At 40.0% G+C, this 13,889-nt stretch overlaps 2 protein-coding genes across 2 annotated transcripts; both read right to left on the minus strand.

The window, feature by feature from the left end:
- Positions 1 to 279: 279 nt before the first annotated feature.
- Positions 280 to 5,487, minus strand: hhex (hematopoietically expressed homeobox). The gene is made up of 4 exons (XM_026315618.1): positions 4,802 to 5,487; positions 1,582 to 1,760; positions 941 to 991; positions 280 to 817 (listed from the first exon to the last, which is right to left on the minus strand). The coding sequence occupies exons 1-4, from the start codon at positions 5,184 to 5,186 to the stop codon at positions 551 to 553; spliced, it is 882 nt and encodes a 293-aa protein (XP_026171403.1). The 5' UTR covers positions 5,187 to 5,487; the 3' UTR covers positions 280 to 550.
- Positions 5,488 to 8,522: 3,035 nt separating this feature from the next.
- trub1 (TruB pseudouridine (psi) synthase family member 1) lies at positions 8,523 to 13,889 on the minus strand. The gene is made up of 8 exons (XM_026315619.1): positions 13,694 to 13,889; positions 13,507 to 13,605; positions 12,697 to 12,752; positions 12,076 to 12,157; positions 11,850 to 11,922; positions 10,507 to 10,646; positions 10,306 to 10,362; positions 8,523 to 10,177 (listed from the first exon to the last, which is right to left on the minus strand). Exons 1-8 carry the CDS (start codon positions 13,848 to 13,850, stop codon positions 10,047 to 10,049), a joined length of 795 nt encoding a protein of 264 aa, XP_026171404.1. The 5' UTR covers positions 13,851 to 13,889; the 3' UTR covers positions 8,523 to 10,046.

The following is a 13,889-nucleotide window of genomic DNA, read 5'->3' on the forward strand; positions in this document are numbered from 1 at the left end:
ATCAGGCTCATCTCTGCCAACTGAATTGTTTTTCGCTCGTCTATTGAACAGTTTTACTAACTACAGATGATCAAGGATTTTAATCATTAAAAAATTTGTAATTTTCTCATTTTCGGTAACAATTTTAAGAAACAGACTACTAAATAATAGGTAACAATCTAAAATGAGCTACATCAAAAAGGTAGACATTTATTCTTATCACAAAAATATTTTATTCACAAAAAACTTAATTGTGCTACATTGATTATTAATAAAATATCACATTTTAAGGCAAAGGTCTATAGACTTAAGAGCGTTTATTATCGAAAATGATATAGGCCTACAGCACGGAGAATCTATAAGCCTACTGTTTATTTACAGTAATGGACACAGGCTAACACAATCAGTACAAATCGAACAGAATACTATGCTTTATACAAGCTACAAAAAGAAACATTTGAAACAAAGTGAAAGTAAATTAACAGGCTCAAGAGTCAGAGTAGACCAGTGGTGTTCATCATCCAGCTCTAAATGTCCGACTGGATCCAGCCTCAGCCTGGGACCAAGTGGTTCAGAAATGGGGGTTCAGTGTGAACTCGTCGTCGTCCTCTATATCCAGCTCCTGGTCTGTATCGTCCGACACCTCAGAGTCCAGCGCTGTGTGGGGCTGCTGCGGGCCCACGGAGCGAACAGCGGCCTGGGCCAACCCGGTGGGCGAGCCTGTATGTCTCTGCTCCGGGCTGTGGATCCCAGCCGTCTCGGTGGACTCGTCTCCTTTGTTACTGCTCCCGACTGAACGGTCATCCCCCGCCTCCCGCTTACCTCCCTGAGGATTCTCCTAACGCAAGTGGAAATAGATAGTCTAATGAATGATAAGACCTCTAGTGAAATTATACTAATCAGGTTAAATAGATAATTTAATGGAGTAGGGTATAATGTGATATTTTTCAAAACCTCTAACCTGTTTCAGTCTTCGCCACTTTGCTCGTCGATTTTGGAACCAAGTTTTAACCTGAAATGCAAAAGGGATAAAAGAATTATTCTCCTGCATATTAACGAAAAACCGAGAATGCCAATAACACAAATGAGTTGTTAAAATAATCCCAAACTCTTGTAAAGTGGAGTGAACTCCAGCTGAGGGGTAATAAATCATTAGCTATAGCTTACGTAAAGTTTTAATCCAAATGATTACAGCACATTGGAAATTTGAATTTATTCGATATCAATGGCCTAATGAAATCGATCTGACAGTTTGTTTATCACCCTGTGTCCTAGAAATGAGCTTTAGGCCTAAACAGGCCCTATATCCGAAATTGGTTTAGGTGGTGAACGCTTCATGTAGGTAGATAAATATTTCACTGTGATGAATAAAACTATGCTGAGTAGAATCTTCTTTGTCTAAAATAATATGAAATTTCCAGCCATCACTAAAATCAATAAATGCTTCCAGGCATGAAATCGGTTTATTGGGGGGCGACGAAATGAATTAGAAAGATTACCTTGTGTCATGGTAAAATTAAACTGAATTTAAACTAGGCCCACATAAGGGACAATCCAGTTTCTCATTTGATAAATAAAATAAACTGCAGCAGGGCCGCTCACCTGTCTCTCGCTGAGCTGCAGCATCTTGGCCAGACGTTTCCTCTCCGGGGGGGACAGGTACTTCTGGCTCTCAAACTTCTTCTCTAATTCAATGGTCTGGTCGTTAGAGAACCGGACCTGACCGCCTTTTCTTTTATGTAAGGGTCGCTGGATGAAGGGAGTCCATAGCAGAGGTTTACCTAAGGAGAGGGAGGGGGAAACAGGGCCGACATTTTATTTAAAGTTCCTAAGGAGCGACGAAATAGACCGGGGGAAGCCTGTTAATCTGAAATGTCTATAGTAAGAGTGTGTCTATATTGGACAGGTTTGTTTAAGAGAAGCCTAATCATGAGTGTTTTTGTCTTGACTGGTTTCCTGTCCGGTTATTAGCCGGGGACGAACAATAGCCGAGGCCGCGACCGCCGCACCAGCCTGCTGCACGCTGTCATTTAAGGAAGGTCGTGACTGAGTGAAAACTATGGCCAAATATCCGCTTCATGTGCTTCCTGCTTTGCGGTGTGATTATAGGCGATGGCATCCACCATCACACACACACACACACACACACACACACACACACACACACACACTGATGTCCTATGCGCTCACTGACACAATATAAATCTGTTGTGGTCGAAACTGCTGTCAAAGACCTCTTATTGCTGCTCTTTTCCAAAGGAAGTTAGCTAATCCAGTTCAATGAGACATGATTCTCGAAACAAAATAGCCTGTCTTTAAGGGGAAGCTTTAGCTCGCTTTAATAAGCAGCTATCCTAAATGAATCTAAGCTTTTGCAAGCGCTTGACTGGAATGATATTTAGGCTTTTTACGAAGTAGCTAAGTTGAAACAAAGTCCGCAGGTGTGTAGGGCCTAGTTCTGGTGGAACACGCTCCCTTTGTGTTCACATTTCTTTGGTTAGCTGATGATTCTGTCTAAAGAAGGAAATGTTTAGCTATGTATTGTAGCTGTTTAGGCAATTGAAATTGAAAGAAACTTGTTTCCATTATTACACTTCTATTTTCTTTTTCTATTCAAATATTTGTAGCTGGTTGTTAAAACATGCAGCATAATAAAAGGAAAGAATTGGTCAGTTATCCTAACTCACCTGTCATAATGTGACAACAAAAACTAATAAAAATCGAGCCCTTACCGCGATTTGGTTTTAAGAGATAAAAAAATGAGAAATATTGATGACTAAATAACCTGAAGACAAACACAAATAAATGCACGGATATCGTATCACCGTATCATTACATGATTACTATAAAACATCATAATCAACACTTAATTACATCACTTCTTTTACAAGACATCGCAATTGTGACATAAACGAAAGGATTGTTAAATTATTATTCTTATTCTTACTTTGTACTTAATCTCAGAGTAGTGTATGATGGTGGCTTGTTATTTTATTCACATCTATATTTCACTTGAATCCGTGATTGATTTTTGCAGCTTACTAGAATTTTAACGAGACTTTAGCTTTTCTTTAAAGTCCCATCAGGCTCAATGTGGTGCTCTGTTTGCTTTATTTTCCTTTTCCCCAACAGCCATAAAGAAAGTCAGCCACATCCTCGCTGGCCAGGCAGAGGAAGTGCAACAATATGTGAAAAACGGATCCCGGGCTATCAGCGGCCGAGTGTTTCCTGAATATGTCTGTATTGAGGATGTCGATAAAATAATCAGCAGCGTGCAGCGGGCTCCCGAGGAAGCGGCTGGCCGGGGTGAGCCAGGAAAACATTTAACAGCTTCTGAAACCAGATTTACTCCTATCGACAGGCTCACGGCTTCCGCTAGACGGAAAAAGGCCCGGTATGTTTAGCTCGACACAAAGTCAGACGATCCGCTTGTCACACTATACTTAAGAGGACTAACACTCTGCAACTATTTCATCTAATAACCACCCTGTCTCCAGTGTCGCTGGACTTCCATTTTTCAACATGTTATATGATGATTATTAGATGATAAATTAGGCTAATTAAACCAATTCAGTTCAGTTTTATTTGCATAGCGCCAAAACACAGTGCAATCATCTCTAGGCACTTTACAAAAACTAAAAACCCAACAAATCCCTTATGAGCAAGCACTTGGCGACAGTGGAGAGGAAAAACTCCCTTTAACGGAAGAAAAAACCTCCAACAGAACCGGGCTCAGTTTGGGCGGCCATCTGCCTCGACCGGTTGGGGTGAGTGGATAGAGGAGAGAGAAAAGAACAGCAACAATAAACAACAAATAGACCAGACACCACGTGTGAAAATACCCCTGCGTCAAGATTTTTTGTTTAGGGAGATGCATAATGCAATGTATACTATTACCTGTCATATATGGCATCTACAAAAACTGTAGAATGTTGCATATAATTTAATAAAAAGTTTAATAAAAAGCACATGTGTGTGAACGTGGTTTGACCGTGTAACGTGTGCGTAATCAAGGATGTGACAACAGGAAATAAATTCCAATTCGTCCACAAAAAGGAGTGAAAACCTATAATGCGCCTATCTAGAATATTTTTTCTTCCCTGTAGGGAGACGGCATTTGGTACTCACAACTATATGACCACACACACACACACACACACACACACACACACACAACAGTGAAATAACAAGTGATTTACAGTCCAGTTATGCTTTAGTCACCGTCTGACTTGCTCCTCTGATGTTTCAGAACAATGGAAGTCAGGAAAACGAGTCAAGGCTGCCATGCCCCCACAGCCACCCGTTATCACCACTAGCAGAGTGAAGGGATAAGTCTGTTGCTTTGGTGCCCCCAAATATGTCTGACACAATAACAGTGTGATTCATATATGCGCGGTCAGGCATCATGAAGAACTGTTCCTTGGGAGTGAGATAAGTTAGCCCCACTCTCAGGCCTGTCATGTACTCTGAAGTCTGTTTCTGTGGGCTATATGTAATGGTAGATGGGCTTGAGTTCGATATGCATGCATGACCAAGCGTGATATACTTATGCAAAACTGGTTTCGTTGGCACTGAAACGAAGTTTGTGAAGGCAGAAAACAGCTCTTACTGCCACATTATAGAAGCACATTTCATTTAACTGTTTCCCGCTAACACTGACTAAAGTATTAATCAATTTCTCACAGAATGCAGCAGAAAGTCATGGCATGACAAGGCGTGATAAAGACACTTACATGGAAGATTCACACTTGTGAAAAATAAAGATTTTTATGTAGCCTGACTGCACAACAGACTGTCACACTGCTCCAGCTGCCCAACTCACCGAGAGGGTCGTGTCTCAGTAGAGCCTGAGCGTACTCGCCCATGGAGCGGTGGTGCTGGTGGTGGAAGGGGTAAATAGGGCCGGAGAACGCACCGGTAGAGGCGTATGTCGCTGTCAGCGCCGCGGCGGCGTGGTGAGACAGTGCAGGGTGAATCGGAGTGGGTTCATAAATCGGTGTCCGATACGGCGAAATGAGACTGGTGAAGGATGAGTTGGACGATGGAAGAGTCGGCGTAGGGACAACGGTACAGGAGGAGGATGAAGAGATGGAGGAAGAAGAAGTAGAGGAGGCAGTGGCAGCAGTCCTCCCCAGAATATCCTCGATATAGAAGGGAGTCGGATGAGTCGGCTGGATAGGAGTCGGTGCGTAAACGGGGACGCTCATGGTGCTGTTTGCCGCCGCTGTGCGCTGGAACTGAATTGCCGGAAAGCTGCGTCCCTCCCTTGCCTCCCTACAGCCTTCCTCTTTAGCAACAGTAGCCTGTCTTACAAGGACCCCTTACATACTACCAAATATCTACTGAAACTTTCAGCACAAACTTCAGTCTACAGACTGTCCTGTACGGACCAAAGGGAGAGTCTTTCTGGGTTGTGCAGAAGACCGTTAAAGTGGTTTGGTGTCTATTGGGCCGCGTTGTTGAAGTAGCTGGTACTTGATTCAACTGTTGTGGCTGTTATCTGGCTGCAGGCGCAGAAGGGAGGAGATAAGTGGACGACCAACTTCCTGCGAGTAGCCAGCGGCCGTTTCTGATTGGCTTAGTGGCAACTCCAGTCGAGTTACACAGTGAACAGACTACAGGGGAAAAGATATAGTCTAATTATTTCAGGAGAAATTCACTGCTGCTATTGAGAGACACGCAATTTAGAGATTAAAAATGAAAGATATATCTTTAACTCGTGTAAGGTTTGGCTCATTTAACGTAGTAGCCTACGCAAACACAGTCCGTGAGTCGTTTTACTATAAGACTCTCGATGCAACTTACAAATATTAGGATTTTACATTATTTCCAGCTGACATTTAGGCTTCTGTGCGTCAGTAATAGCCTATAATACACTGTAACTCCATAATCTTAGTGCAAAAGTGTTAATCAGCAAAATATTTGTCAAGTGGAATAATTAGCTACAGCATGTCATATACTATTTTAGATGAATGAAAGCATAGTCATTTTAATGTACTAGAAGTAAAAGCGCATTAAAATAAATGTCACTCAAAAAGCAGTAAACTGATACTTTCCACCAGTGGTGTGAAAAAGCATAAAGTATGCTCCATGTTATAAAGTAATCAAGTGTGGCCATAATATGCAAACGCCAAAAGGGGTTTATCTTCCTGCTTCTTGTATTATGTTTTTTTTATGTGTATGAAGTTCCTCAATTAACGTTGACGTTAGTCTGTATGCATTATTCAACTCTAGATTGGATAATGACATATTTCGACCCTGGACAGACACAAAGTAACTATTTGCAACTTCCATGTTGTTGGAGAACGATATAGCCTAGGCTAATTATGATCAGACGGTGTATCAGCAAATACTGAACATTAAAATATCACACTTAAAACACAACCAATACCTATATTTGACTTATATAATCTTTAAATCAAAAACGCACCAACAGTCCTATAGAGGCGGGTAGCGCAGTGAATTAGTGGTTAGCACCGTTGCCTCACAGCAAGAGGGTTCCTGGTTAGAAACCCATCAGGGGCCTTTCTGTGTGGAGTTTGCATGTTCTCCTCGTGCTTGTGTGGGTTTTCTCCAGGTACTCCAGTTTCCTCCCACAGTCCAAAAACACGCATGTCAGGTTGATTGGTGACTCTAAATTGCCCATAGGAGTGAGTGTGAGTGTGAGTATGTGAGGTTGTTTGTCTCTATGTGGCCCTGTGATGGACTGGTGACTTGTCCAGGGTGTACCCCTGCCTTTCACCCAAAGAGAGCTGGGATAGGCTCCAGCAGATCCCTGTGACCCCGAATAGGAATAAGCGGGTATGATGGATGGATCCTCAAACACCTTGGGTTCATGAGCCCAGACCTATTAGCCCCTTTCAGGCATCTGTTGCATTCGTTCTAACGCACCCACACACACTCTTTCTAAATTTGACTCTGCCTAAGTAGCCAGACGTAGCCTAAGTATACACATATATTTTACATAGCCGATTATGTATTTATCGTTAGTTCTCTTTAATTGTAATATTGCTCAGCACAAAAAAAAATAAATATACAAATCGGTATTTCATATTTGGATTTCATAAGGATCAGACCATTGCGATTAGTCTTCACCAGACCAACCTTCCTGTCACATCGCTACGGCAGAAAAAAAACTGAGTTACGCGATCCTGGATTTCCACAGAGCCTACACGTGCGTTAAATGGGTCTTTGACTAATCAAACAGTTCTTAGCGTTATCGTTGTGTGTAATACAAGTTAACTGCAATCCACATCGCTAACAGTGCAGTTGAACAGCGAGTGATTAACTCATGGTTTGAATGTTTTGGCGTTTTCCTGTGAAATGCACCGCCTCCTCCTCAGTGCTGTGCAGGTGATATGGTAATAATGGCTGTAAATGCAACTTTCTTTAATGGTTCACTAAGTGCGTGATTTATTCCCTAAGACACGTTTCTGCAAAATGCTAAACAATAACCGATAACTTCTGTTTGACACTGCATATAACTACAACTTAAGCATCTACCGGCACATGTTGTGACATTCTTGATATTTCATAGTCAAAGGCCTATCTGTTTTACAGATACTTCATTAATGTCATTAATAGTCACAAGTCATGCCTCATCATATGGAGGAAGCCCATCGCTTCTCACTGACAAATGTTCGCACAAATACAATCTAATGGTTCGATTTTCTGATGCGTCTTTAAAGCGCGCACCACTGACTGCCAACTTTCTAACCACTGTTCATTTAGATAAAGTGGACTCAGAGCGCAAACAGAGATATGAACAGCCTTGAAGACATAAAAGAAGTCACCAAGTGGCTAATATTTAGACTGAGATAATCATTGCAGCTCACTGATCCGGGCAACTTCCCGTGGCGTCAGACTCCTGTCCAGAAAGAGGATTGATAGCATGTCATCAAAGGCGCTCCTGCTGCTCCTCGGCAGCCGGCGCCATATAGTTCACCTTTAACAATTTCAAAGAGTCAGAAATCCATATATTTCTAAAAGCACTGAAGCATACTGTATGTGAAGACGACACAACAGCGAAGTAAAACGGTGAGTTTTAGGCACTGTTTGCTAATTAAACATCTGTCTGTTTTTTTTTTAACTTTATTTTGATGAACTTCAACAAAGTAACAAACAACAGTCCTTCATGGGTACATACATAAACATAAGTACTACCACAAATAAAAATTTGGTCAGGTCAACTGGTTACTAAATAGGTAAATATTTGTAGGCATGTGTAGGTCTACATGAATATTTGTGGACATACCTTCTTAAACAAAATACTCATTTCCATAGGTATACTATCAGGCAGACATTGATCCTAGTTACATACATTTAATGAATATACATTTTCCACTTTGGCATTTATCCATCTTCTCTTTGTTTTGATATATAGATGGTCCACTTTCTCCAATGTTTCTTGAAAGTCTCTTCTTGAAGTCTCAACCTGAACGTCAGTCTTTCCATCTTGTAAATTTCTGTCACTATTTGTTCCCACTGAATTCTTAGTGGGGAGCCGCTGAAGCCATAAACGGGTAATTGCTTTTTTTGCTGCGGCTAGTAGAATCATGAGTAAATATTTATTCCCATTATTAACTGAATCGGGTATATTGCCGAGAAATAGGATATGAGCTGTTTTCTCTATCTCAATTTCCAAGATTTCATCTATGCTGGAATGGATTTCTGACCAAAACGCATTTAAGACGGGGCAAGAGCAGAAAACATGTACATGATCAGCCTTTTTGTTTTGCTTTCACTTTGGGCGTAATAAAGAAACGAATTGTACTTTTCCAACAAAATTCTCTCAGAGCCCTGGAATAACTAGTTACACACTGTGAATGCCATAAGTTCTGCCATTCTTCAGCTGGGATACAAATCAGCATTTCCTTTTCCCACTTTTCTTTGATATACTCAGTAGAGTGGCCTCTAATACCTTGAATGCAAGTATATAAACCAGATATTAATCGTATTTTGCAGATATTTGTATTATACACTTTAATAAACATATTTATCAAAGGGTATTTTCTTATCGTAATAGTGTCTAACTTGTAAGAACCTGTAAAAGTCCTGTTTCAGCTTTGTTGCACTTGTAATGGCAGGGCTAATGAAAACATTAATGATGGCTCAGTTCCATCAGATCTCCATTTTAGTCATGTCATTGAGCCAGCATGTACAATACAGGTGCCTGGAAATGAATCAGACAAATGGAATGAAGTTATTGTTAACGATTAAACCTGTACTTTCCTGAATTTGCTTGTTAGTGTCTATTGGGGAATATATATATATATATATATATATATATATATATATATACACACATACATACATATTTATCAATATTTAGAAATAAGATGTGTTCTGTATACAGCAGTGCTGATGCAACAACCCTTTAAGAAGAGCCAATCAATTTTTGGTTTTGTTATTAGGGGGAGCACTGATCAAATAGAATGACATTTTCACAAATAATTCTCTCTATACTTTTATTGATACAGTATATTTAACTGGCTTTGTAAGACAATCTAAATAGGGTCCTGACCAAACGCATAAAGCACTTTTCATATCAGGCAATATTAATGTGCCTTTTTCTAATTAAGCTTCTAAAGTCATTATTTCCAGAAGTTTCCTCATAACTGTGACTGCAAAAGGAAAATATATTTTACTCCAGAAATTATACAAAATTAATAAATTCTATAAATCCTGAAGCATTCCGTGTTTTTTCTCCAAATCTTAATACACCACTTACGTTTCAAATTCCAAATGTAGAGTTATTTACAAATGTAGCTAAACTGATAAACTTGCAGGTGAGACAGACACAAGCCAGAAAACACATTCATATGGACTCCAAATGACCAGGCCAGTGTAATGACACTGGTTTCGTGAGTCCAAAGAGCTGTTTTGATATTTGTCTCGATTTTCTAAGAAACACACTTGAAAATATCCAGTAGAAACAGACAAAATCCATGCAGGTGAGTCACGAGTAACCCTAAGGCAGTAACTACCAGATTCTTGCTTAGAGATTGGGTTCTGTTCTGAGTGTTTTCCTCAGATGGTTGTCCACAGTCCATGCACTGTGCTACCTTTTAGCAGGGCAGCAGAGATTGCAGCACATGTTCCAATGTCCACTTCTCCTCATGTAAGGTGTGCTCCTCCAGGGTGAACTGCCCCTGCTTGGTACGGACCAACTCCTTCACATGAGCACACGACGACAGAGCTGCAGCACAAAGACACTAATTATTCTTACAGTTAAGTGTTAACAGGTTGATTTCTAATCAGCTGGTTCAGTGTTTTGATTTAATGTGCTGATGAGTAAATTGTGAAATGTGAGAGAACTAATCTCACCTTTACCCAGGTCATCCACCAAGCTTCTGACATAAAATCCACCACCACACTCAATATCTGCCATTAAAAAGAGAAATACTGTGATTGGTTTTTAAATCTGTATTTTAACATAAAAAACGAAACTGCAGGAAATGCCATGTTATTGAAGTCAGTCTGCTACAGAGGAAGCAAGAAAGATGTCTTTATGCAATATGTACTAACTCAGGGTGAAGAGCGGAGGCTTGAACTCCTGCAGCGTCAGGTTGTACACAGTGACTGGCCTGGCTGGTTTGGCCTCCACTTTGTGACCATTCTTCAGTAAGACAGACAGACGTTGCCCGCCTGTTTTTAGTGCAGAGTAGCTGTAATTGCAAGAATCAATAAAGCAGTGAAGCTGCCTGTTGTCTTTAATTAAAAAAATACACTGCAAACAGTGGTCATATAAATTACATCCATGGGAGTGTCTCATGCCATGGAATGGCACTGCTGCAGAAGCACTTCCCTTTTCTTTGGTGCAAAAGGTTTAAATTTTACACTCTTTGCCTACATCAAGTGCCACAGGCACAAAGACTTAGTCACATGGGAAGTGACAGGGGCACAATAAGCCACTCTAGCGACCTCTAGAGGTTTCATGGTTCACTACACCACAATAAATTATGCTTTATAGTTCAGATTACGGAGTACAGTATATTGTATACATGAAATTCACAAGTCACTTTCACATACAGTATGAATATTAAGGCAATTTGTTTGGCTGTCACTGTGTGAAAGAATGCATGTAGGTGAAAGAAGGTTCTGCTGAAATGTGGCTTTAAAAGTTAGTTAAATTCTGTTTTTACTTGTGATAAAATCAGTACAGCACAATTATTTTCATAACCTAGTTACCTGCTGATTGTTTCATCTAAAACCCCCAAAATAAATAATTACGTTATACAAGTTAATTACTTTATTAATTACTATTAACTAATGTAATTTAAATAATATTAAATTTAATAACTTTAAATTAGAATAACTGCTGTAACAATTGAATTTCCCCTTGGGGATTAATAAAGTACTTCTTCTTCTTCTTCTTATATTCTACACATTGTCCAAACAGAAATTAAACTATATTAAAATGACACAATGCAAAACTCTATGGGAGCAGTAAGAAGAAGGGATTTGTTGGTTTTTTTTAAAGTGCCTTGAGATGACTGTATTGTGATCTGGTGCTACACAAAAAAAATGAATTGACATTCTGTTGCAGAGAGATGGAGACGGCAAAAAAATTACACATTAAGGTAACTCTAGTAAAGAAATAGAAAAGTGGAAATACATTTTGAACAAAATCACTGTTAGCTTTATTTATCTGTACTACTGGGCAATTTGAAATAAAGGAGCACTAGCAAAACTACTATATTCTAAATTATACACTCTGCTTCATGACTAAGAAAGAAAATAAGCTAGCTTTTGCTAGTTAATTTTTTTTTTGCATGTGCACAAGTAGAGACTTTTCCTTTTAAATCCTTGGAAAGTTTGATCATACTAGTGTCAGGGAAACATTTTCTTGGTGTGGAAACCTTACTTACAGTGGAGGAACTTGCATGATGTCACCAATAAATGATTTCAGCTTCTCCTCAATATCCAACCTGGAGATGTGTTCTGTGGGATAAAAAAAACAAAAAACAAAACAATGTAACAGAAGCTAATGACTGTATATGTTCTAGGAGAAACAGTGGCTCATTGAGTAAATTGGATTGCTAAATGAGGTAAAGTGCTCAGATAAAATGACATGATTAGAACTTGCAGTATTACCAAAGTCTTTCTCCAGAATCACACTGCCAGTGGCATCAAGAGTGTCTGTAGCTTTTCCCAGTTCCCCCACAGCAACATATTTCTGTAAGACAAACAATCACATTTTCATTTGGTCTTGTGGAGAGGCTGAGTTATAAAATGGCTGAACAAATATTGGTCAATATGAGATTAGATCATTTTGGATGATCAGTATAATGTCAGCCAATGAATTCCAAGTGCTCTCTGTCCCACAATGGACACCTCCAACCACAACTGTCTTTCTACTTTTTATCTGCCTGACAGTTCTGTTGCTTACAAAGTAAACTCAGAGAGTTTAGATAGTCATCTGTAAAACAAACTATTTATAAATGGAGATCAATTAGTTATATGGCTACTCGATAAGATTACTCTAAAGGCACAACACAAAATGCTCAATGAGATTAAAAAAGCATCCCAGTGTAAACAGTTGAAGGCTTAAAGCAGGGCTCTCAAACTCCAGTCCTCGAGGGTCCTGGTTATTTTCCAACTATCCCTGCCCAATCACAAGCTGCAAGGGCAGGGACAGAAAGGGCTCACATCCTTTTTCTTGCCACTGTAGTTCTGTGTAGCTCTCTTTTAACTTATAAGTGTAGATAAACTCACCTTTGAACCACTTAACATGGTACTGAGCAATTTTGTACCATTCCCAACACCAACAACTGAAAGAAAGAAAGACATTGGTAGAGTCATTGAAAGTCGTGCTAGTCCTGCCCTTGAAGCCATTAAATTAAGACTGAAAATCCATGCATCCATCCAGTACATTCAGGCTTGCATGGGGTGGAGCCAATCCCAACTGACACTGAGCAAGAGGCAGGGTACACCCTGGACAGATTGGCAGTTTATCACAGGGCTGACACATAGAGACAGAAAAACACTCACGTACAGGCTTTTTGGAGTCACCAATTAACCAAACCCCACCCTGCACCCCAGCCTTTGGCCACAGTACTTAGAGAAAAATCCATGCAGACTGAGAACGTGCAAACTCCATGACTGAATCTTAACATAGTAAACAGTCTATGTCACTGAAACCAGAAATTGGGTAAGCTTAGTTGGTGCTCAATAAATAACGTACTGTAACTGCTTATTAGCCACATCCAGCAGCACGCTACCAATCCAGAAACTGAGCTAAATACATAACAACATGATACTGAAAAACTAATGCCGCCTTCTGTGATTTCAATTTCTACCAAGCAACATTCATTGTTTACTAAATTAAACCATGTAACCTTTAATCTACGTGCCTCCTTTGATATAACCGATTCAAATCCAAACCAAACTTAAGCTCTAATAATCTAATAATTAGGAAACAAGTTAAGCATTCGGGTGAAACTCTCCCTAAATAGCTGCCCAACCGCAGCCCAGCCATACTGCAGGTGTACCAACACATGGGTTTACCTGGCACAGCTGACTTACCCAACACCCCACTGGCTGCGCTGTCCAGCGTCCCTCCATGCCCCATTTTCAGGCTCTGCTTCTTTCTCTTTCGCGGGTTAGGGTTTTGTTCACCAGCTTCTAAAACACAGAACACACCAAAGCATTTCACTGCCAGTATAAATTAATGGCAAAAGACGTACTGCCTGATGCTGCCCACTTGTATTACCCTTGAGTAAAGCTTTTTTGAGTGTATTTAACACGTCGGTAGATGTAGGGCCTTGTTTTTTATATATCGCAAACAGCCCATTTAAAGACTGTAATTTAGACAGCGTACTCGAAACAGAAGTTGTAGTATTGCTCATCTTTGCAGCCATGCTTTTCATTCTTTCTTCCCTCCCCCTTCTTCTTCTGCTTCTGCTTCT

The sequence above is a fragment of the Mastacembelus armatus genome, chromosome 19 (genome assembly GCF_900324485.2).
Source record: "Mastacembelus armatus chromosome 19, fMasArm1.2, whole genome shotgun sequence".
Lineage (NCBI taxonomy): Eukaryota > Metazoa > Chordata > Actinopteri > Synbranchiformes > Mastacembelidae > Mastacembelus > Mastacembelus armatus.

Excerpts from the sequence above, each read along its gene's own strand:
- hhex (XM_026315618.1), bottom strand. The coding sequence starts at position 5,186 with ATGAGCGTCCCCGTTTACGCACCGACTCCTATCCAGCCGACTCATCCG. Across the intron at positions 1,761-4,801 it reads ACTGAGACACGACCCTCTCG|GTAAACCTCTGCTATGGACT; the intron begins GTGAGTTGGGCA and ends CCCTCTCCTTAG. Across the intron at positions 818-940 it reads AGTGGCGAAGACTGAAACAG|GAGAATCCTCAGGGAGGTAA; the intron begins GTTAGAGGTTTT and ends CACTTGCGTTAG.
- trub1 (XM_026315619.1), bottom strand. The coding sequence starts at position 13,850 with ATGAAAAGCATGGCTGCAAAGATGAGCAATACTACAACTTCTGTTTCG. Across the intron at positions 13,606-13,693 it reads CAAAAAAGCTTTACTCAAGG|AAGCTGGTGAACAAAACCCT; the intron begins GTAATACAAGTG and ends TCTGTGTTTTAG. Across the intron at positions 10,178-10,305 it reads GGTGGATGACCTGGGTAAAG|CTCTGTCGTCGTGTGCTCAT; the intron begins GTGAGATTAGTT and ends TTTGTGCTGCAG.